At 43.5% G+C, this 24219-nt stretch overlaps 1 protein-coding gene across 3 annotated transcripts in view; it reads right to left on the reverse strand.

Annotated features, from left to right (window-relative positions):
• ST14 (ST14 transmembrane serine protease matriptase) overlaps window positions 1-24219 on the reverse strand; it is a 132329-nt gene that overhangs the window by 36611 nt on the left and 71499 nt on the right. For all 3 annotated transcript variants that reach the window (XM_085864967.1, XM_085864949.1, XM_085864957.1), the window contains 5 exons: window positions 23312-23540; window positions 17408-17541; window positions 17179-17285; window positions 3221-3327; window positions 1192-1322 (listed from right to left, as the gene is read on the reverse strand). In XM_085864967.1, the coding sequence (XP_085721093.1) occupies window positions 1192-1322; window positions 3221-3327; window positions 17179-17285; window positions 17408-17541; window positions 23312-23540 (708 nt within the window). The remainder of the gene's footprint in view (window positions 1-1191; window positions 1323-3220; window positions 3328-17178; window positions 17286-17407; window positions 17542-23311; window positions 23541-24219) is intronic.

Here is a 24219-nt window from a genome sequence, read left to right on the forward strand (position 1 = left end):
TCCTCCATGGCTCAAACAAAGCTCACCCAAATACATAATTCCACAAAACCAGCATTTGGTTCAGTCCAAAACGACCTCATTCAGTCCAACCGGGTACCGTGAAAAAAAGCAAGGCTGTGCAGACTCGAACACGTGCATCTCTCGGGTTAGCACACCTTGAACGTCATCATCTCTCCTCAAGGCTCCTGGCCACTCTAATCTTCCTTCTCCTCTAGCCTTCATCATCTGCATCTTACAGGACCACCCTACCATGACTTCACATTACCAAACAATCAGCTTGACCACCACCTTGCTTGCATAGTCTCTTGCTCCATGAAACAAGATTCCACAGCCAAATATTTTACTTTGTTTTGAAATAAATTGATATTATATTTTACTCTAACCAATATGTCGAAATTACACCAACCAAATATTTATAGACATATTCACCACCTAACCAATACATCACAACATCTTCAGAAAGTGTCATTTATATGCCAGTTGCTGTCATCAATGCTATGATAAATCACAAGTATGAAAATCCATATTTCCATAACTATCTATAATAATACATAAACAAATGGAGCGAAATGCATGTTTCCCCAACGACATGTTTTGACATCGAGGAAATGTGTGACAAATGTTGCTGTTCTAGACAGGAACACACAAACACTTTGAATGACGTTTTCAAAGCACACATTGTCATTCTTCATCACAGGTTATTCTGAAGAAGATGCACAAAGTTTATCTGCATGCAACTGATGCATTTGGATTTGTCTGGAATCATTTTAACAAAAATAACAGTGGCCATAAGAGCAAAATAATATGAAGAAAAAAAAAAACAAAAACCCCTCCATTCGAAATTTCTGTGAAGTTATCACAAAAGCAAAAATAATGTGCCTTAGTGAAAGCAGAAATGGTAAAAATTCTCCAAAGATTTTGATATTTCATACAATTCGCTCTGGGATGAGAATATATTTGACTAATCGTCTCTCACTTGGTCCTTATGCATGGTAAGCCATGGACATATGGATGTCAGCATGCCCAATTGGGGTCAACTGCAGAACACAGGTGTCACCACCGCTCACCTGCACAATGGATGCAGGGCTCAAGGTACATCAAAATAAGAACAGGGGTTCTGAGCCAAAGTTACACTTTGATTGTGTGATGCAAAATTAGTGCAGAATTATGTGCTGAGTGCGAGTGACTTACGATTATCAGGATCAAAAGCGACATATTCTGCCAAAAACCCACGACTGGTGAGAAAGTCATCAGAGTGGAAACGAACCTCCAAAGTTTGACCCACACTTCGAACAGCAAAGATGGCTTGCTCAGCACAGTAACTGCAAGAGAAATAAGAACAGCATGTAATGTTACATTGTTAACACTCCATGGCAATTGCACTTTCTGGTAAACTTGGAAGAGACATGAGTCAAGATATACCGCTTACATGAAACATGACTCATCCACCCAATCAGAAACAGCTTCATAAAACTCGAATAAATTTGTTAAACGTGATCTCCCTTTGGTAGACCCATGCTGGCTGTCTTTAGTTGGTTTGTATTTATTCAACGGTTTCACTATCCGTTCCTCAGTGAAAGTCTACAACACCTTCCCCACAACTGAAGTCAAGCTAACAGGTCTACAGTTCCTCAATTCTACTCTGGAACCTTTCTTAAATAACGGTGGTGTAGCTGCTATTCTCTAATCCTCTGGTACCTGTCCTGACTCCAACGAGCTGTTGAAGATATCCACGAATACCACACTTACCTGCTCTGCCACCTCCCTCAATACTCTTGGATGCCTTTTAACCAGCGCTGGAGCTTTATAATCCAATAATTTTTCTCACTACTTCTTCACTTCCTCTACTCCAACATGGATCTCTTCTAAAAGCCCTTGCTCAGACACAAGATAGATATTCTCAGTTATTGGAAATTCCCCCGACTCTTCCCATGTGAATGTGAAAGTAGAACAAACTATTTAATAAGCCTGCCATCTCACCCTCATAATCCACCAATTCTCATGTGTTATTCTTCAATTAATCTGCACTCCTCTTAACCCTTTCTTTACCACTTATATACTTAAATAATGTCTTGCCATTATGTTTAATATTCTTGGCAATTTCTTGGAATCAGCAGGGCAAGTGCAGACCAGATTCTCGAAACAGCTAAGTGGAAATCTTCCGTGCCGAGACTATTGCATGAAATGATTGAAGACGATCTGGATTGCAGAGCTGAGTTTTGTGAAAGGTTTCAAGGGAAGGCGGACGAGTATGTGGACATGATTGTTTGGTCAGATGAGGCAACATTCAAGCTCAATGGTCGAGTAAACTGAAATAATTGTGTGCATTGGTCCTCGATAAATCCGAACATTCATGTCGGGATAGCTATCATTTCTTGGAAGCGTGACTGTGCCACTGATGCTGTGCCCCTCTACCAGTGCACTGGTACTCATTTCGCCACCCTTGGAAGGATGACAGGCTCAGTCAACCCCACTTTGTGTTAATTCAGCCGCAAACGGGGCTCAAACTCAGGACCCTAAGATCCAAAGCCAGCCACCCTGGCCACTAAGCCAACACCAGACTTATCACGCCATCAATTGCTGTAACATGGTCTGGACTGCCATCGTGCCAGCTTCCTGGTCCCCGTTCTAAAATCCAGAAGAGGGAAAGGAGCTCCGCATGATGCTAGGAGTGGGAAAGGTTTCAAGATCCCCTCTGGGGTGATGCCACGTGAATGCGATATCATCATCCCGCACTGCCCGAACCATCGTGGGCCCCGGGAAGGTTTTAAACGCCACATATGGGATGCAAACATCCAAAAATAATCCCTTCCTTCTTCTCTCACCTGGAGTCTTGCCTGGTTTATGGAGAGAACAGAAACAAATAACGCTTTCCTTCCTAATGTTTATGTCAATACTGCCCTCTCACAGCAGACAAATAACAAGACAACTTCACTCCAACGAATCCCTGTTACAGAAGAATGTTACAAGCTACTCGAGCACACGGACCACCAATACATACCCTCTCCAATACAACAATATGAACAAACAAATGTGGTGCTGTTTTGTACAAATAAATCCTATGATCAAAAAGCAATTTCATTCTGATAATTTCTAAAGAATGCACATTTGTTCTGTTCAATTACATTCATTTTGACCAAGATGAATGGAGCGAATATTGTTTTTTTTTCTCCATCTGCCAGGATAAGTGGCCATGTGCAAGCCAAGCCAGAAAACTCACCGAGTGCCCAACACTTCCAGGTAATCTTTAATACAGACATCTTCTTCAACAGGTTCCTCAAGTTCAAACCGGGAAAAAACTACCCGGATTCTCTTACCTGCTTTTACCTGACAAAGAGAAAAAGATTATAGTTTAACAAACTGTTCAAAGTGTGCAGCAATCACATTATAAAAGCACCATTGCCAAAACTGGTCTAAAGAAATGAAAAGATGATTTACAACAGCTGAATATACAGCACCTCCACTTGTAGCAGTGGGATTCAAACCATTCATTCATAAAAGTCGAGTTGATTGAGAAATGTTGCTCCAAACATCAAAGGATTGACAATGAATTTTCAGACAATGCTGAGCCTGATGCACAGATACATTTAAGGCATCACATATTGGCCTATAACAGAGATCAGAGTGCAAAGAGGAAAACAGAATACAGTACATCAGTTTGTGGTATCCATGCCACTGCAGTTTGCGTACGACTCCTCTGAAATTCAAATTCATTTTAACAAAATCTATTCTGGAACCGTGCCAACAAGGGCTTACAACATTATCGAAGACAGACTTCAGAGTGGGAAATAAAATAATGTGTGCAATCTTTTGCATGGATGTGTAGACTCCCATTATATTAGGGGGTTGTCATGAAGTCTGCGGCGTTAGGTAAGTTAATTACTGAAATTGGCAAAACAAAGTGATTTTTTGTCACGGTCCTTTTTCCAACAATAGATGAAGTCAACAGTGCATCGATCGAGGTATGCTAACTGCTGTGGGAAACAAGAAGCTGATGTTTTGGGTGTTAACCCTTCGTTGGAGCAAAAGAGAGGGTTACCTTGATCTCTTTTGCTCCAGAGGGTGAACGCCCAAAAAAGTCAGCTCCTCGCTTCCTATGACAGTTAGCATACCTCGATCAATGTTAGGTTGAGTTAATCCCGAAGTAGATTAACATATTGAGCCAGATTGTGAAAATGATCACAATCATATTGATGAACAATATAGGCCGGGGGCCAGTGGGACCTACCTTGCAACCCCCCCCCCCCCCACACACAACAATTTGTCACTGATACCACAGTGTTCATATATATACCAAGTATCAGAAAAAAGATATTCCCAGAAAAATAACTCATTTTCACTATGCTTTATTAAGCTGTTTCCATGGCAACCAATCAAAAATAGACGAATCTCACAAAGATCGGAAAAATGTCAATATCTCTGTCAAATATAAACATAAAATCACAAAATTGGTGTCAAATTAAAGCTGTGAAAGTCAAAGCTGGAAGTAATAAAGTAGGGGAGTATCACCAGCAAGGCAATATCAGCTTTCAACGGCTGGTGAAATCCCAGTGTCAGGAACCAAAAGTGGATCTCGCAGAAATGCTGAAGTACCCTTTGACTCCAGTGCCCTACAGTATTGGCACTGCCGATGGCTTCCTAGCAAAGAATGAAAAAAATCCAAGGGATTCAAGTACCTTATGAAGGACACTGACATGGCAACCCCACCTCCACAGGACCAGACACTCCTCGTGATTGAGGATGGCAACGCCTTGTTCAGTGGAATATGTGACAAGTTGTTCAACATGATGCCCCACAATGTTGACGTAATATTCAGTACTGACGTGTACAAAAAAGGGTCTGTGAAAGCCATGGGAAGAGTACGCCGGGGTGGTGCCGAGAAGCTTCTGCTGCAAGGTGGAAACACCAAAAGGCCTGCAGGTTGGAAAGCATTCCTCACAAATGATGAGAATAAACAACAGCTTGTTCAAGCCATGCTCGATACATGGAACAAAGATGAATATGCAGCGCGAATTCAGCACCGAGAGATCATCCTGATCAGTGAAGGGAAGGCCTACAGATTCACATCCGAAGATGGAAAGGCAACAATTAGAACACCCCTTGAAGTACTGAACTCAAGCCAAGAGGAAACTGACACTAGGGTTATATGCTACACTCTGTACGGAAAGGAGATGGGGTACAAGAATATCAAGGTGAAAACTCTAGACAGCGATATCTTTTTCATACTTCTGAGCTACATCTCCAGATTCGATGGTGTTTCAGTGCTATTTGAAATAGGATCCGGGAACAACAAGAAGATTCGTCTATTTTTGATTGGTCGCCATGGAAACAGCTTTATAAAGCATAGTGCAAATGAGTTATTTTTGAGAACACTGTGGTATCAGTGAAAAAATTGTCGCGGGGGGGGGGGTGCAAGGTAGGTCCCACTGGCCCCCGGCCTAATCATTTCACACAAATGAGTTTATGGAAATGCCTCTGCTCATATAAGATGTCAATACATTGATATGTTTCATATCAATTAAAGGTCACATGGGAGAGAGCTCGAGAGAGATAAGTAGAAGAGAGACGGCATCAGATGCTTCTAACTCGAGTTATGGTTTACAAAATGATTTTCAAAGGGCACATGACCTTTGATATTTGACCATCTGAACCCCCTAAAAAATGAAAGTTAATTTTTGTATTTCAGTTTATACTTGGGCCAAGTTTGGTTAAAATCTCTCCAGTGGTTCACAAGTTATCGTGATAACAAATAAACCCAATCGTGGACGGACAGATGGACAACCTGGAAACAATGCCTCCAGCCTTCAGCGACGGAGGCATTAAAAAAACAAAACGCACTACAAGAGCAGGGTGGGGGGGGGGTGTTCTTGGAAAAACTCAATCATATGATGAAGAGTAATATGCCCATATGCCTAAAATGTAAAAAAAAATATTGTACCCACTGTCTTGCAAGCTATCACCTATGGTGCTGAAACATGGTCATTGACAAAACAAAAAGATGGAGCAAAACATTTCTGCAGCCCTGTAAATAGTCTGGAACGCCACTTAGTATGACCAGAAATGAGAATTTAAACAAAGACAAATAATTAGATGAGAATGCAGACCAAGTCAAATACGTCATTAAGGCAATTCAACAGAAGAAATGCAAATGAGCTGGTCATCCAGCCAAGCAAACTGATGGCAGATGAACAAATGTCACAACAAATTGGAGACCAAGAAATGAGCTACAAAACCAAGGCAGGCAAAATTCAGATGGAGAGTTGACATTACAAAGTAAGGAAGAAACACCGTGGAGATGCTTTCGCTTTGCAGTGCGATGACCATGCATGGTTGCAAAGATGAGATGAAATCAGAACTTCAAAAAAAATATGTAATTAAATTGTAGTTCATTTAAATTTGCCATTATCCACAACTGCCATTTTATTGCACAGATGCAGAAATCAATTTTTTAAAAAATGATGTTAAGGGGCTGTTGATGGACATGTCATGTCGCAAATTGTGCTGATGGGGTGAATCAGGGTAGAGTTTACCATGTTTGTATTCTTCCTAGTGACTGTTTTGTTTCTCATCAATCTCAATGTTCAGTCATTGTAGCTTCTCTGTTAGTGGGGCAGATAACAGCAATTTTTGAGAGGAATCGTGCAAATGATGTTACAAGCATAAAATTTGGCACATTTGTTCTCCAGGGGATTCTAATCAAATCTGCCTGATTGGCCATTTGAAAATCCAAATTTTGAAAAATTAGAAAGAAAAAAAAAAAACTTCAAAAAAGTCAAGATCACGAATCAATGTTGGATGCTGGCTGAGATTGGTGAATGTTTCAGAAACATCATCAAAGACGTTCCAAGTCTGCCATGCAGTTTTCTTCCCTTTACCGCGGAAGGCAGACACGATGTCACATCCAGTGAACGCATGGAAGTATGGGATCCCTCGAGCTTTCTCAGGCCCTATTGCAGAAACTACCTCATGGACTGGAATCAATCACGCCTTGGCTCCTTGGCCAAAGGCAATCCACATGTTCTCAAGACCTAGTTCCTGTAAGGATGGCAGTACAGATATTGCTATGACTAGTACGTCTGTGTCATTAGCCTTAATGATAATGGACTTGCTACCATCCGTCGTTGCATCCCTGGCGTGTACACATATTCGAGTGCCAGCTTCTTCGGAACAACATGGAGACACAGCATCCAGTGACTTCCTTGTGTTGCTAATGGCATCTTCGCCTTTTGTGACAATGACTGTGCTTGTCGTCTGTGCTTCACACATCTTTTCCGCAAGGAAGTGAAACAGCTCAGTCTTGTTGCTGTCATCTCGAAGAAAGCTTCTCCAGTTACTTGGGGTCTTACTGGTTCTTGTCACGCTTCTTCTGATTCCTTGCCACCTTTTCGACCTTGCCTCGGACTTCAGACTTGACTTCTTATACACATCAAACACTACGTCCACCCTCTCGTACCTGGCACTATAGGATTCCACCTTTGGGATGATGTCTTCTTTAGCATAGTCATCAAATATCTTGGAAGTGCGTGGAGGTAGGGCATTGATAAAGCCGCTGTCACACCTTGACGATTTAGCCAGTGTATGCCGACGTATGAAAAATTTGTCGAAAACGCTGGTACACGCCGAATACGTTATGGGTAAGTTTTGTATATGTTAAGAGCACGTTGGCATACGTCGTAGTACGCCGAGCTCGTCGACAAATTTTAACATGCTCAAAAATTTTCGACGTATGCGAATGTATGACTCACACGTTCCGCATACGCTGGCTAAGTTGGAGGCACGTTACGCGATCGTTGACACACGTCAACACACGTTACTTGTAAGTTACTCATAAGTCGAAACACGTCGAGGTAATGTTTAGCGTACCGGAAACTTATTTCTAACCTATGAGTAACGTGTTGTAGGCACGGTAGACGATTGTTGACACACGTTACTTGTAAGTTACTCATAAGTCGAAACACATCAAGGTAATGGTTAGCGTCAGTGTTCCAGATTCCATGGTTTTTTTTTTTTGGGGGGGGGGGTTTCTTCGGCATGACGGTGATGTTGACATTTCGATTTCTAGTGTGCTGTTAATATAATATAATTAAAAGGCTGCCGCTCAACGATTTAAATCATAACCACACTAGAAATCGAAGTGTCAACATCACTGTCATTCCGAAGAAAAAATAAAAATAAAAAAAACCATGGAGTCTGGAACACTGACGGCTTCCTCCTGTGTGAACCCCATTTTTATATACCAATTCCCCTAAACGCTGCCAATACGCCATTATAAGGTAGCTGTAAGTTAGAAACACGTTCAGTAAGTTTTGTGGTCATTCGGAAGACGTCAAATACATCTACATACGTCAATATGCATTGGAGATACGTTACACAAAGGTTCAAAGCACATTACTCATAGGTTAGAAATAAGTTTCCGGTACGCTAACCATTACCTCGACGTGTTTCGACTTATGAGTAACTTACAAGTAACGTGTGTCGACGTGTGTCAACGATCGCGTAACGTGCCTACAACATGTTACTCAGAGGTTAGAAATAATAACAACTAACCAATTTTCTTTGGGACACCGATCAAACCGGAGTGCCCCTCCCTCAAGTTTGATTACACATTAATCCGCTGCCATGAAGAACGAGAGAGGGGAAGCCTGACAGGATGTAACAATGGGATTTTTTTTTAATCCCCCCTTCCCTCTCCTCTACTTCATACATCCTTTATCTTTAGCTCTTTATCCTATCCTCACCTCCAACACACCTCATTGTACTTTTTTTTCTCTGACAATTTTGCCTCTCCCTGAAAAGGTTAAATTAATTGCTCTTCCAAAATGAGTCAGGTCAGGTTAGGTATGGGAACATGCGGCAGAGCAGCGCGTCGCTGCGTCCACTTTCCGCCGGTACTCCAGGGGCCTCCGTCTGGCCATCCCCCAAGCAGATGCCTGGCCCATCCCCATCTCCTTGAGATGCCGATCAAACTGCTGCAACCAGGAGGCACGTGGTCGGCCCATTTGCCTCCTCCACACACGAGCTCCCCCGCTGAGAGAATCTGGTGAGCAAGATCAGCGTCAGGAAAACGAGCCACATGTCCATACAGCCGCAGCTGACGCTCACGGACTATGCAGGTAACAAATCTCATCCGAGTCTCTCTCAGCAACCGCTCGTTGGACACAAAGTCGAACCAGCAAGAACCAAGGATTCTGCGAAGAAACCTGGTACCAATGGAATTAGGTCTCCATCTCAGATCACATCCATAGAGCAAGACTGGAAGCACCAAGGACCTGAAGACTCGGACTTTCGTTCTCCTGCACTGGTACCGGCAGCACCACACCCCATTATCCAGTGAATCAATGACTCCCCAGGCCCGACCCAGACGTCTATTCACCTCTGACTCACATCCAGCAGAGACATGAATATCACTGCCAAGGTAAGTGAATCTCTCCATGACATCAACATCCTCACCACAAACAGGCACAGACAGGACAGCAGCATCCAAGATGTCATTAAAAGCCTGGATCTTAGTTTTGACGCAGGAAACCCGTAATCCCAGCGACTCCGACTCCTCATTCAGCACCTCAAGGGCCCCCAAAAGGATATCAAAAGCCTCCGTAAATATGACTGCATCAACTATGAAATCAAGGTCAGAGATATTGATATTCCCAAACGATGCACCGCAGCTTGATCTCTCTGACATCCTCCCTATAATCCAATCCATACAAGTGCTGAAAAGTGTGGGGGCCAGTACACACCCCTGATGAACTCCAGTAACAACTGGAAATAAGTCAGAGATGTACCACCACATCTCATAGCACTCTCAGTACCAGAGTAGAGTTCAAACATCAGATCGATCAGTTCTGGTGGCACCCCACGAAGACCAAGAATCCTCCAGAGGACATCCCGATTCACTGAATCAAACGCTTTACAGAGATCAACATAGGCTGCAAGCAGCCCCTGCCGAAACTCTCATCTGCGTTCGGTGAGGATACGAAGAGCAAGGATATGGTCAATTGTTGATCTCTTTGGTATAAAGCCTGACTGTACTGGACGCTGGTGCTCAAGTAGATGGTGGTGAACCCTATCAATACTTATCTGAGCAAAGACCTTGCCCGGCACTGAGAGTGGCGTCACCCCTCGGTAGTTGTTGCAGTCTTGGCGATCACCCATCCCTTTCCAGAGAGGGACAACAAGGCCCCTCTTCCAGTCAGTTGGGATGATGCCTGTGTTCCAGGCAGAGCACAGAACTGCATGCAATGGCACCAGTGCATCGTTTCCACCAGCCTAGAGAAGTTCAGCATGGATGCCACAGATCCCTCAAGCTTTACCCCCATTTCAAATGGTTCACTGCAGCCTGTGTTTCCACAAGCGAAGGTGGACCACAGTTGATTGGAGGGTCAGCATCAGGGATTGTAACACCCCTGACGTCCAACTCGACAGCTGGTGGATCATCCTGGTACAACCGCTCAAAGTAACCGGCCCAGTCGGCCTTCACTTCAGACTCCTCTGTCAAGAGCCTACCACCCTCTGCTCTAACTGCAGTACACCGAGGGATGGGCTTGGATGAACGCAATGCGCGAATTCCCCTGGAAGCAGGACGAGAATCACTTGACTCAGGTGATACTCCACCCCTCACAGATTCCTCGCGCATAGGCCTCCTTGTCCACCTTGAGCGCACGTACAGTTTTACGCCTCTGCTCCCTGAACAGCTCAGCTCTGCCATTCAGCCTGGCCCTGCGACTCTGGTCAATGGTATCCAGTGTCCCTTGAGAGACAAAATTCTTCTTTGCCCTGCGGTGAGTTCTGAGACATCCACAGGCAACATCAAGGAAGATGGTCTTGAAGGCACTCCACAACTCTTCAGGACCTCCCAAAGCAGCCAGACCCCCCAAATCTTCTCTCAGCCTGTTTGCAAACTCCTCGGCTACCCTCTCATCCTTGTGCTTGCCAACATCCAGCCAAGGCTGGGATGATACCATTCTCATGGATTTAAGGAGCAACTTAAGAGTTGCTCCAATAGGCCGATGGTCAGTATTAAGGAACTGAGCACTCCGGTAGACCCTGCAGTTCTGGATTATCCTCCAGTGACCATCAACGAGAACATGGTCAATCTCCTTTGCCACACCGCCAGCGTTGGGATACCATGTCCAGTGATGAGCTTGTGGGCGGTGAAACCATGAACCGGCCACCCTAAGACCATGACTTCTTGCAAAGTCAAGGAACTTAGTGCTATTCTGGTTCATAGTTCCTGACGCATGGGGACCAACACATGTCTCACAACCATCCCTATCAGTTCCAGTCGATGTATTTAAATCCCCCAATACTAGAAGTGTAACTCGTCTGGGGCACTGATCAACCACAGACTCGAGCGTGGCGTAGAATGCATCCTTCACGGTGAGATCACTCGCCTCAGTCGGAGCATAAACAGAGACCAGGGAAATGACACCGAAGGAGTGATGAATCCTTAGTCTCATCAAATGCTCGTTGACCGGTGTTACCTCAATTATAATTGGGGTCAGCTTATTGGACACAGCTACAGCAACTCCTTGGTCATGGTAACCATCAGAGCGACCAGACCAATAGTAGGTGTAACCACCCGCCATGATCTCGCCGCAATCCGGTCTCCGAACCTCAGAGAGAGCTGCAATACTGATGTCTAAATGCTTGAGCTCAGATGATAACAGAGACAGGTGATCATCCTCGATTAGGGATAGGACATTCCAGGCACTCTCCTGAAGGGATCACCTCGTTATCCCAAGGAGACCGCCGTCTGATGGACGACACCTCAGCACCACTCTGACACACTCTTCTGCAATCTGACCTGGGAATGTTACCCCATGGTTTCCCTCCTTTCATCAAAGATTGGGGGTCCCGAAGGCTTTGCCCCAATCCCGTCATCCGGTGCGCTGCCCTGCGAAGTGAAGCTGCACAGGAGGTACTCCCACGGAGTGGGTTTTCAGATTTTTTTTGCGTTTTTGTGTTTTGCGGAATGAAGGGTTTTACGGTGGCCGAGTGCAAATCCTGCCACCAACCTCCTGATAAGAAGTAATTCTACTGCAGGAGGATGTCCACAGACACAGTTGGGCACTAGATATGGATGGCCGTTGGCTCACAAGGAGCTCTTCCACCCTTTGACAGGTTTTGTTTTTAATCCTGCTGGGTGTCCATATCCAAACACCCTCCTCACCAGAAAACCTGGTGGGGGAGATGGTTTAGTCACCGAGAACCTGACCATGGAACAGGTTCGTACAGGTTTACATGGTACCTGTAGCAAGTCACAGATCTGATCTGGCCTGACAAAATGAGTAGAGTTGTTATTCCTAGCAATCTACCAGACCAAGCATCATCACTGCTTGGAACTTTGAGGGTAGTCCTGAAGGACTTCGATGCTTCCAAATATTAAATAGCAAACACAGTACCATTCAAAACTCTGAAACAATTTGGATAACCTGCCAGGCTATTTGATCAACTGTGATACAATATATACATATATTTCTTGGTGATGTTGCCTGGTGGTGTATGTGCTGCGCTACTGAGGCCACCTGTGAGTATCTGTACTGGAGTAGGCCCCAAGATAGTGATGATCCATGGGTTCCAGCTGAGGATAGCAAAATCGATCAGTATCTTGGCATTATATGTTCTGTTCTGATTCAAATGGACTGTTGGGAGAGAACAACTGATGGCTGGAAAGACAGCTGGCTACAGGAAAGACAATGACAACCAGAGAGATGGCATAGGGGTAAAAGGGTTAGCAGCCCTCTTTGCCAGTGCTCTTGTGGGGCCACAAAATAAACGGTGGCCAGGAGTGAATGCAGGTGGGAGTGCTATACGTCCAGACCAGGAATCGAACCCAGGTCCTCTGGTGAACCGTACCAGTGCTCTGCCATCTGAGCTATATTGGCGACCCTCTTGTGGATATCTGGTTTTGCGAGTGATTGTCGAGGTTACAAAGAGGCTATGCGATGAGGTCGACTGCTTTGTACTGCTTCTTTGCGTGTTGCCCAGCATTTAAAAGGACAGCGAGCTATCGTGTGCAGCCTGTGACTGCTGGTAGCAGTCATTTTCTGGAGATGCAGCTGTGCTGCTGATGCATTAAAAAGGATAGAACATGGAAAACGCTGGGAAGGCAATGGCAAACCACCCTGTATAAACCTTGCCAAGAAACTTTTTCAGCAGCACCAACACTAAAGAGTATGGTAGATACATAAACACCCCCCACCCCCCATATTTTACCTTTTTCACCCCTAACCAATCACCCCACACTATCCCTTAGAGCAGGGGTCTCCAACCTGCGGCCCGCGGGCCACATGCGGCCCCTTAGACGGATGTATGCGGCCCGCGGTGCCATATTAAGTTTACATTACAATGCGGCCCGTGATACTGCCAATTTGTCAGGGTCAATGATCAAAGCGTTCTGTAATTTTTATTACGATTTTGATTCATATTAGACACATGTGTTTTTAACATGATTATTCATTTTGTCATATTCGTTGGCAAGAAAAATATATTCAGCACTAATTTTTGTTTAAATTTCCGCATATTAATTATATATTTTTTTCCGGAATTTAGCGTCCTTTTTTGGGGTGCGGCCCTCCGCCCCTCACCTCTTTGGATTTGTGGCCCTCCGCCCAAAAAGGTTGGAGACCCCTGCCTTAGAGGGAAGACATTGTTTGTTTGTATTTTACAGCAGCGCTTTTGTAAACACATACTCCAAGTCCTCGTGCTTCCTCTTCCTCCCATCCATAAGGACAGGCTCTTTGTTAGTTTGTTGATAAGTGTAAGAGGAATGCAAGAAGGTGAATCATTTTGAGGGAATGCCTTTTACAGCATTGGTAACCAATACCCAAAATCATGCATTTCCTGCTTTAATGCACAATTGCACGTGCTTAAAATCAAGATGGCAGAAAGCGACAAAAACAAGAGTGGAAGAACAATTGAAATATCTCGTCAAATAAAAACATCAATATTATTGAAAGTTAACAGACTTGATGCTTAGTAAGGGGTGTTGACAGTCTGTCGATGACGTGCGTTTACCTTCATTTGTACAGAACTACATGCTGCAAGACGAGGCACTTCGATGAACAACACAAACATCAAGCAAGTTAAGAAATTTAAATTTGAAGGTCTAAAGCTTGCACATCATATCAGTTAAACATTAATGTGAGTGATGGCGAGCCAATAATTATTGATAAGTTAAACTTTCGAAAACTTAATGCAATGTGGGCGTCAAAACAATTGAAATTTAACCCAAAAATTAGCTTAGCTCTCAACAATGGAAGGATGCCCTGATTATTAAACATGATGCAAAGGTCGTCTCTAGACATATCTGGAGCAATCGACAATCTGGTAGCCTGCTCACTAATCTCGAGATGAAGACCTCTACCCTGCAAGACCACATTCTTACCTGGTTTTCCATTCCCCCTCCCCCACCCCCCCCCCCTCACTGTGCACTCAGCACATACAGTAGCTCTCAATTGAATCCCATCGTGTCCTCTCCAGAAGAGCCTGGGGATCCTCAAGGTAGCAACTCAGACCTAGTTTTGTTCCTCATTTATTTAAATGACATCCTTGATGCCCCGAATAATTCTCTTTACCTCTTTGCAGAAGATTCCACGACAGAGCAGCAGAAGCTGCTTCCCTCTCTGCTGACTGGAAAAGGATCAAATCTTGGTCTGATGAATGCAATGTGTTATTCAATCCGTGCAAATCTCAAACTCACACCCTGCCTCTCCAGAATGATCATCTCATAAACGAACTCATATATTTACACAATCAACCACTAGATGATAAGTCTCTTGAGATTCTGGGCTTCACCATCATGACCTTTCTTGGACAGATCTTGCATCAAAACTGGCTTCAAAGGCCAACCACAGAGTGGGCATTCTCTGTTGCACCAAGTCATTCGTTGGCAAATCTGAACTTTGCACGATGCACACAAACAAGGCCTTTGTCCATAGCTTAATGGAATACGACTCTTCCCCAATGGCCCAGTGTCTCCCCCTTCCCTCCACTTTTCACCTCTCTCCCCTGGATGTTGTGGAATCCAAGCTGTCAACATAAAAGGTGAAGCACAAGGCCTGCTTCTCTTCCATCACAGACAGGTTGGTTGCCTCTGTTTTTTTTTCCTCGAATCCATTCTTACTCCCTCGGCTCTTTCAACCCACCTACCCGCTAAAGTTTTTCAAGGATGGATCTGGTGCTCTTCCAGATACTATCCAGATGGAGCAAAGCTTGTCTAAAAGGTTTCTTAGAACATCTTCGAGTTAACTTTGCAAGAGCACATATTCCATGCAGACGCTCCACTCGTCAACCATCATTGTGATATTCACGGCAATAAATAGATGAAAAGTCTGAATTGCATTCAGCTCATTTATTCTCCAATCAGCATGGCGACTGGAAAACTCCCACCCAGAGCACATGCCCCAGTATTGCGTTATCATTGGCTGCATTGGGCGAGTCCAAACAAACAAAGAATATAGGTAGCAACAACAGCAACATAAAGAAGAAGAAGAAAGAGCATAATAAGTGGTAGAAGGAGAAGAAAAAGAGGAAGGTGCAACACATTAAAAGAGTAAACTGCAGAAACGTTCTTTTTTTGTTAGCATAGTTCTTGGTCAGTATAAAAAGTGGCATCATCATCATCGGCCTTTTTAATGGATAGCAAATCCCAATTTGATGGCTTCCAAACTTACTGATCACCACTCCTTTTTTTTTTTAAACTCTTTTCTCACGTTTGCATAACCACATTCCTGAGATGGTGCGATCACAAGTTGGCAGTGCACCACCGTCTCCTGTCACGTTCCATCTCGACCAGTGATATTATCGACCCGTTTCATCACCTATCCAAGCTGTCTTACTCGCACTTGACTATGCTCCACCCCCTCTCCTCCTTTCTTCCATCATTCATTCCCTTGCTTGTTATGTGCACCGGTTGTGCCATGGTCTACGCATCGTCTTTCTTCCCTCAAAAGTGACGTAAACAACATAAACCTTCATATGCTCCTTTCTCAAGCGTCGACTTTTTAGACTAAAATTTATGAATTCCATTTGGTTCCACTTTCGGTAAAACAAGGTGATGCCTTTTGAAGTAACCTGCGACCTGTAACAAAACTTCAATATAACACGCTCTTTCATCAGAAATAGCAAGAATGCAATTATGATGCCCAAATTTTCCACCAGTGAAGAAGTTAAAAATTGACATTCTGCTGCCAAGATGAGGTTGCAGGGGTTGCATCGACTTCCTTGAAGTAAAGACTACTATTTATACACAATACCAGTGTTGCCTCCTCTCCGCCAAGTTATGCTTGTAGCCGTAGCCTCGTCGCTTGTTGTCTAGTGACTTTCATCTGTTTTATACACCTGAAAGAAGCCTTTTTATTTTTTTAAATATAGTCAAGGCTCTTGGAAGAGCTGGAAAAACAGAACAGATTAAGACACAACATAAAAAAAAATGGACAGCAGGAGGAGAAAGGGGAAATGCTAACAGCAAGGTGGAGGGAGAAAATAGACCAAGATAGGCAGACAAGGGATACGGGCAACGATGAGGGGTAGGGGAGAATGCAAGGGCCAAGATGGATACATAAGCAAAATTTTGGGAGGGTGTCGTTTAACTGCACTACCTACATGCATCTCAGAAATAATTAAACCTTGAAAGCGTGTGAAAACTTAAACTACAATAACTAGTATGTGGTATGAAAAGCTGTAAAATAACTTAAAAACTATGGTAAGTATAGGTTTTGTAATCTTCTTCTTTTGTATGCAACACAAGGCTGCGGGGTGGCATCATTGGTTGAGGGAGCAGCTGCACCCGCTGATGCAATGCCCTCTTGCAGGTTAGGGCAGGAATTTGGGATTTGGCCATGGTGCCAGTGATAACTCATCGACTCTTCACAAATTACACCGTGAGATCTTTAACTTCCACCGACTCATGTCGGCAGACAGAACCCACAGTTTAACATTCATCCGAGGCTCGACACGCACAGTGATGAATCACCCTGCTTGCAAAACACCAGGATGACAGTTTTTATAGCTGGGCCGACATTCAAGCACAGGCTTGACGGCTTGGAGGCGAGTGTACATACCTGCAGGTCATCCTGCCGGCCCAGGTTTTGTCATGTATATGCAAGCTTCGACACAGATAAAAGTCAAAGCCGAATTTGAACCAACCTTGTAAATAAAAACCATTTAACTGCAAACCTGTATTTTCCAAACGCATTGAGTGTTTGGTGGGTAATGGGATGGAAAAAAGGGTGTTGTGAAGTTTTTTTCCTCCTCCACAGCTTCCAAGTCCACATTCCCACATTCTGTTCATGAAGATGAGGAAAGAAAGAAAATGGATGAAGTGAGATAAAATAAAAATGAAAACACTTAGGAGGTTTAATAGTGAGGGAGAGGGGCAGGGGATTGGGGTTGGGGCAGAACTCACTTGATGCCGGAAGCTGGGTCATTTTGGCTTTAAAACCACGGAAGTTATGTTGGTTACCCGTGAAGAAAATCAGCAGAAGCATATTGCTGGAGGAAGTCAGTGAGAGAGAACCTGGCTGTTGTTTTCCACATTCTCTGCACACACAATACGAATTGTTGGAGTGTTAGGACACAAACATGAGCAACAGTTTTCATTGGATTTGGTAAATTAAATGTTCCAAAAACCATGCAGAAACAAAGGAATCTCGGCACATGGTTGTGACAACAAACAAACGAAAACAAGACCCCAGCTAGGAAATGGTCTGTTTCTCATGAACCACTCACATTTACTTTCAGGCCATAAACAATTCCAGATGAGTGTTAATTACTGCAGTCAACGAAGACACATGCACACAATACCCAGGTTTTGTCATGTATATGTCATGTACACACACACACACACACACACACACACACACACACACACACATACAGACACACATACAGACACACACAGACACACACAGACACACAGTTATATTTGTGAAGGGGGTGGGGGATAGATATTCCCATAGAGCAGAGCAGATAGGAATGTATAGAGTAGCATGGTCCGTGTACGAGTAGTTAGCCATCTTCATGTATAAGTAGGGAAATGTCAGCTTAAGAATCGTCTTGTTTGCATGTGCGCCGTAATAATTAGTCAGGGATTACGATTAAGGAAATTGTGTGTAAAACCTCGATGTCAACCTCTACTGGGGGGCACCGGGAGACCCTGCATGAGAGAGAGGGGAGAAGTGTTCATCGCCTCCCAAGGAGCTACGAACACAGTTTGGGGTGGGGCTATGGATCGCCTTGAAGGAGCAGAGCGATGCCCCAAGAGGAGAGGGAGAAGCCTAATCAGGCAATTGGTCTGAGGAGAACAGGGAACATGACGGGGAAAAAGTTTTGAGGAGGTCATGCTGCCTGCCTGCCTCTGCCTGTGTTCTTCGTCTTACCCATCACCTCATTGTCCCTCACCATAGTCTGCTCACCTCATCATTCTCATCCTCTTCATCCCTCATCACCTGCTCGTCCCCGCTACCACCAGAGCTGAATCCTCCAGTTTTGTCTCCTTCTTGTTGGTGACATTCTGGTGTGTGGCACCTTCGATTTCTTCACATTCATTTTTGCCTCTATGTATATATGAGGGGCCGCGAGGAGGAGGGATGTAAGGGACACATCGGCCATTTTGGAGTTAATGCCATAAAGCACTATTTTAACCCTTCCCCTATCATCCGAGCCTATCATCATCATCATCATATCATTAAAAAAATGTCGCTTACATCACTCCTCCTCGCAGGGTCTCAAATATTTATCGCTTACATTCCCTTCCTTTCCTCCCAAATCGGGAGTGCATGAATGAAAATTTGGTGTTCGGGTCAATTTAAACACCCCTTTTGAAGACAATTTACAGCCTAATTTAATTATCCTTCATCAAGGCTTCATCCTGCTTTTATGGGTTGTCACCATTTTTGACTTGGGGGGGGGGGGGGAATTTCCCTGAAAAAAAAACCCCGCTTCTTTCTATGAAGTAGAAATTACTCTGCATCGACATCGATTCCGGTTCATTACTCGATTCCACCCACCACTATTATGCACTCAAGCAAGCACACCAACAAAACTTGATAAGGAATGGCAGGCTGGGTCATACTAAGCACCGTTGTCTGGAGGATAAAACAATGTGTGAATTGGACAAATTAACACTTTTTTTTTAGCAGCCGGAACTGCCGCCAAGTTCAATTCCGCAGTTAAAATTTAAAAATTTGGTTCAGGTTCAGATGGACATTCTTGAGCTTATTGCATTTCAGCTGTAATACTTATAAATGTCCAGAGTTGAATGAAGATGGAGGGCGAAGGGGTTTGGGAGGAGGTAAGTATGAGGTGAGTAGAAGGGAAGGGAAGGGAAGGCAGACGTGCGGTGGAGCATTAATTACAATTCATACTGTCTCGTCAAAATGATTCTACATAAAACAACAGAGAAGATGGAAACAAAATAGCCTAATGTCTGAAATACATTTTCTACCAGTCATACAATAAACACCGTCCGGACACATCCGGAGATAACCACCATCCGGACATGTCTGAAGTATCAAATCATGTGCGAATACAACTCTCTGGATATTTATAAGCATTACAGCTGAAATAATCTCGAGAGCCTCTTCACCTGAGCCCGAGACATACGGAATGTGAAACAATTTCCGAATTAGACAAATGAACACTTTTTTTTTTCTTAGCAGTCAGAACTGCTCTCAAGGTCATTTCCGCTGATAAAATTTTGAATTTCAGCTCAGGTGAAGAGATGTTAGTGTTTATCACACGTGTGGAAACTAATTTAAGCCACGGAGACTCAGAGACGCCCGGAATGTCAAACAACGTACGAATTGGAAAAATGAATACTTTTTCTTAGCAGTCAGTAATGCTGCTGAAGTCAATTAAGAAGTTCAGATTTTGAAATTCAGGTCAGGCTAAGAGGTTATAGAGGTTACTGCATGTTCGGAAACAAAATACTGGCATCTCCAGGCGATTATAAGCATTGCGATGTATCCCAGCGAATCGTCGGTGTGAAAATGAGTCATTCGATGACATGAGTGGGGAAAGTGCAAAAAAAAAATTTGAGTGCTTTATCGTGAAGAAACTGTTGCAGCCTCTTCCAAGTCAAGGGGATTGTCAAGTGGAAAATGGCAAATTAAATCAAGATCCCAGCAAGCTGACACCTTGATAAAAGATAATCAAATAAGGCCATTAACTATCTTCAAAATGGGTGTTTAAATTAACCAAAACACCCAATTTTCATTCATGCACTCCCTTGGAATTGCCTTCGTGCACTGTGCATGCAAAGTTTTGGGCCACTCGGTTTCATGGTTTTGGAGCTTGGACACATACACACACACTTCAAGATTATTCCATGTATCAATGTTGCTGAGGTTGATTTTTTCATGATAACATATTTTGTGAATCTATAAAACACACTGAACAATTCATAATTGTTCCTCTTTTACCACCGTCTGTAAAACCAACTTCCACACACTCTTCAATCGCATTCTTCCCTCCAGGTCTTCAAGTCAGCTTTCAGCTGTTCACCACAACCTCAGATCATCCGCAATCCAAAACAATGATCGTTTCTACACCTGTTAAACCATCCCCACCCTCTCCCAAAATTTTGCATGTGTCGATCTTGTCCACCCCCTTATGTTCTCCCCTCACCCTCATCAATACGAATTTTCTCCTCTTACACTCCTGCTCATTTGTGGAACTGCCTTCCAGAGACAGTTCAATTGCACTCTTACCTCCAGAGCTTCAAGCAAGCAGTGTAGCACCATCTCGTCATCCCTTATTCTCTTTATTAATGCTATGAACCCTACCTAACCTAGCCTTCTGATTTGTATGCCCCACCCCTCTCTTTTTCTGTCCATTCTTCCCCCCTTGCGTGTGTGCAACTGTGGCCCCAGTGTTAGTACATGGCCAATTTACTCTCTGCCTCTTTGTTCTTCCATAAAATTTGATTCGAGCACATAAATAAGTGTTGTCCGATCTATTTTTCCACCACTGTCTGTTGACTAAGTCATTGGCACAACAAGCAAATATTCAGAGCTATTGAACAGTTTATTTAATTTGAAAAAAGTTCTCCAGAGATTCTGAAGCCATGTGGCAAGAAAATGAATGGTATGCAATGAATGGTTTGAGGAATGTAAATTACCACTCCGGAGATTCTGAAGCCATGCGGCAAAATGTTTTGTAGTCAGACTAAACCAAGATGGAGCGTGTCGGCCTAAATGCAAAACGTTCCGTTTGGGGCAAACCCAACACAGCACATCATCCAAAGAACACCATCCCTCCTGTGAAGCATGGTGGTGGCAGCATCATGTTATGGGGATGTTTCTCATCAGCAGGGACTGGGGCACTTGTCAGGATCGAAGGGAAAATGGATGGAGCAAAATACAGAAAAAAAAATCCTCGAGGAAAACCTGCTGCTCTTTGTAGGAAAGCTGAAATTGGGACAAAGGTTCAACTTCAGCATGACAATGACCCGAAGCACACGGCCAAAGCTACACTGGAGTGGCTGAGGAACAAAAAGATAAATGTCCTTGAGTTGGGAAATGAATGTTTGGACATGAGATTTGAAGGAAAATGAAGGTCTACAAATGAGGAAGAGTACAATGGGGAAGGTTCTACTGACAATCAGACCCTGTAATGGTGGACTGTGCAGATGCCGCATTTTCTCCTCGAGCCAAATGACGTATTACAAGGAATTTCAAGGAATTTTTTACATGCAGGACGAGGCCATTCGGCCCATCATGCCTGCGCCACACCAATACCAGATTCAATCAATCCGTCAATACCCCTTCCCTTCGTGCGCAGCCTTTTGGCTGCTACACTCGTACTCATTTTGCCGACGTCAGAAAGATGACAGGCTGAGTCAACCCCCTGGTGTTACTTCAGTGGCCAATGGGGCTTGAACTCAGGACCCGAGGATCCAAAGCCACCACCCTAACTGATAAGTCAACACCAGGTTACACAACTCAATATTTTTGCCCAACGTCATAACCTTTCTCTGGATTTTGGTACAACCAACTTCATCCATTGGTTCACATTCGAGCTCATTAAAAACGGTGCGTGAGAAACACCACTAGGCTCGTAATGGAAGGTATTCGTTCATGCATGGGACACAAACGATGACCCATATCAGCTCAAAAACAACGATTGGTCGAAATGAAATCCTGCGATAATGTAATCGGAACACAAATGGTTGCCCGCGATTGGTGAAAACCCGTGATGGTAGAAACCACGATATTGAACTCAGTCGAACTCAGATGGAATTGTACATCTCCAATGCCGAGTAAACGTCCCATCTCGAAGAAGCCATGAGAATATGTGGCCAGCCAAATTTTGAGTGAATAGTGGAGTGTGTAGGTTGACAACACCAAGCACTTTCTTGGACTGGAAGTCGGTTCCAGCCTCAATATGGCATGGCTTAGGTAGCCCAAAGTCTATGCACTCCAAGACTCTGCATAGATAGGAAATAAGATTGCCAACCTAATGCATATGCATCTTCAACAGCAAGAACAAGTTGCTTTGAGTTCTCTAATGGATAATGGCATGAAATGACCAACGCAATCCTCATATTTGATGCAAGGACATCTTTATGATATAAAGAGCAAGGATGCAGCATGCTCCAAAAAATACTGGACAGTGACAATCACCATTATCACTAGTTATAATAACTCGAGCTAAACAGTTCCTTAGTCATGATTTTACCGTGGATATCTCATCATGTTGTGTTCATAAAAACACCGAATTTGATTTCTTTTGTAACCTACCAGTCGGCTTTGTTTTGTACCTTTTGGCTAATGTCACTAAACTGGAAGAGTAGCCAGGTAACACACAAAATGCCGCCAAATTGTATTGGTCTTTCCGGGCCATGTTACGATCAAGTGATGCGCAAACACTCGGCTTACCCAAACCCACAAAATGCCAATGCCAGCACTGCCTAACAAGACCCGCTATCAATGACTGATTAAAAAAGAGCTTTCTTTTCCTGAAAAACTCCAAAGTGCTGCACATATATCCACAATTATAGTAGTTATCAGTGAGCGCAGACTGATGCATGAGCATCAAGCTGCCATTATCATTCTAATGGACTTGTAAACATGCTTCACAATCACTGAATAGTGGTATAAGGTTGGCCACTCCACTCTCAGTATATAATCCAACTTTAGAGATTCAAAGCCTCAACTTTCATGTCAAGATGTATATAAAAACAAGTGCCCAAAGTGACGCTCAACATTAACCAGTCCAAGTAAACTACTAGATCATCTTATCATTTTTCAAAGTGCACGTGAATACAAACAAACATGTATGCCTCCAATGAAGCAAAATTAGTTCTTACAAACTGATGCTCTTGTTCTTTGCTGGGATCAGCATATCAAAAACTTCCACAAAGTCCTGTGAACAATCATCCTCCAATTCAAAGACTTGGAAGTTCAGCTGCAGCTGCTTGCCTGGGCTTCCACGGAGAAACCATTGGCACTCAGAATTCGGAGGATACTGATCGTTTTCAAACCCAGGACTTGTGAACTGAACTGGGCTTGAACCCACCCGTATAGTTTTAGAACATGCTGAAGCAAGGAGGAAAGCAATATATCAGAAATGCGTCGGTCATGTACTATTCACAAGCTTGCAATGTCAAACCCAATGATGACAAAAACAACCTAATCATGGCAAGAACATGGACCAGAATTTGGTAAAGTAATATCCATGTCATTGATGCCCAGTACAGAAAGATTGGCCTGACATGCAAAATTACAAGTTCCTGGCTCCTCTTTTGGCTGTCACACAATTGATGTTTATGTTGTAGATTTCCAGGAAACTGCAAAATCCACTGACCTTGGCATTTTAAAACAGTTAGCGGTACATTGTTAGATCCTATAATACATAATTTTAATCCATTTTTAAAATTCATTTTTTCAATATTCCACAGCACATTTACAATATCTTCAGTGCTTTTGAGATACATACCAAAAACAATGTACTGTATTTTATAGAGTAGTCAGTAGGTCACAGATGCTCTCAAAAAATAAAAATTAAATTAAAAATAAAAAATCATTCGGAAATCAACGTACTTCCAATTGATAAATTTGAAGACCATTGTGTTGAAACCGATCGTGATCTCACTGCTGACATTGGAGAATTGAGGCTGCCTTAAATAGCCAGAACACCGGCAGAGGTGGTGCTGTTCTTGCTTGAATAAATTAAAATTGGCGATTTTTTTTTTCTCGTCATACGTACTTCCAGGAG

This window comes from Eptatretus burgeri, chromosome 2 (genome assembly GCF_056783735.1).
Source record: "Eptatretus burgeri isolate ZD-2024b chromosome 2, Ebu_testis_v1, whole genome shotgun sequence".
Classification (NCBI taxonomy): domain Eukaryota; kingdom Metazoa; phylum Chordata; class Myxini; order Myxiniformes; family Myxinidae; genus Eptatretus; species Eptatretus burgeri.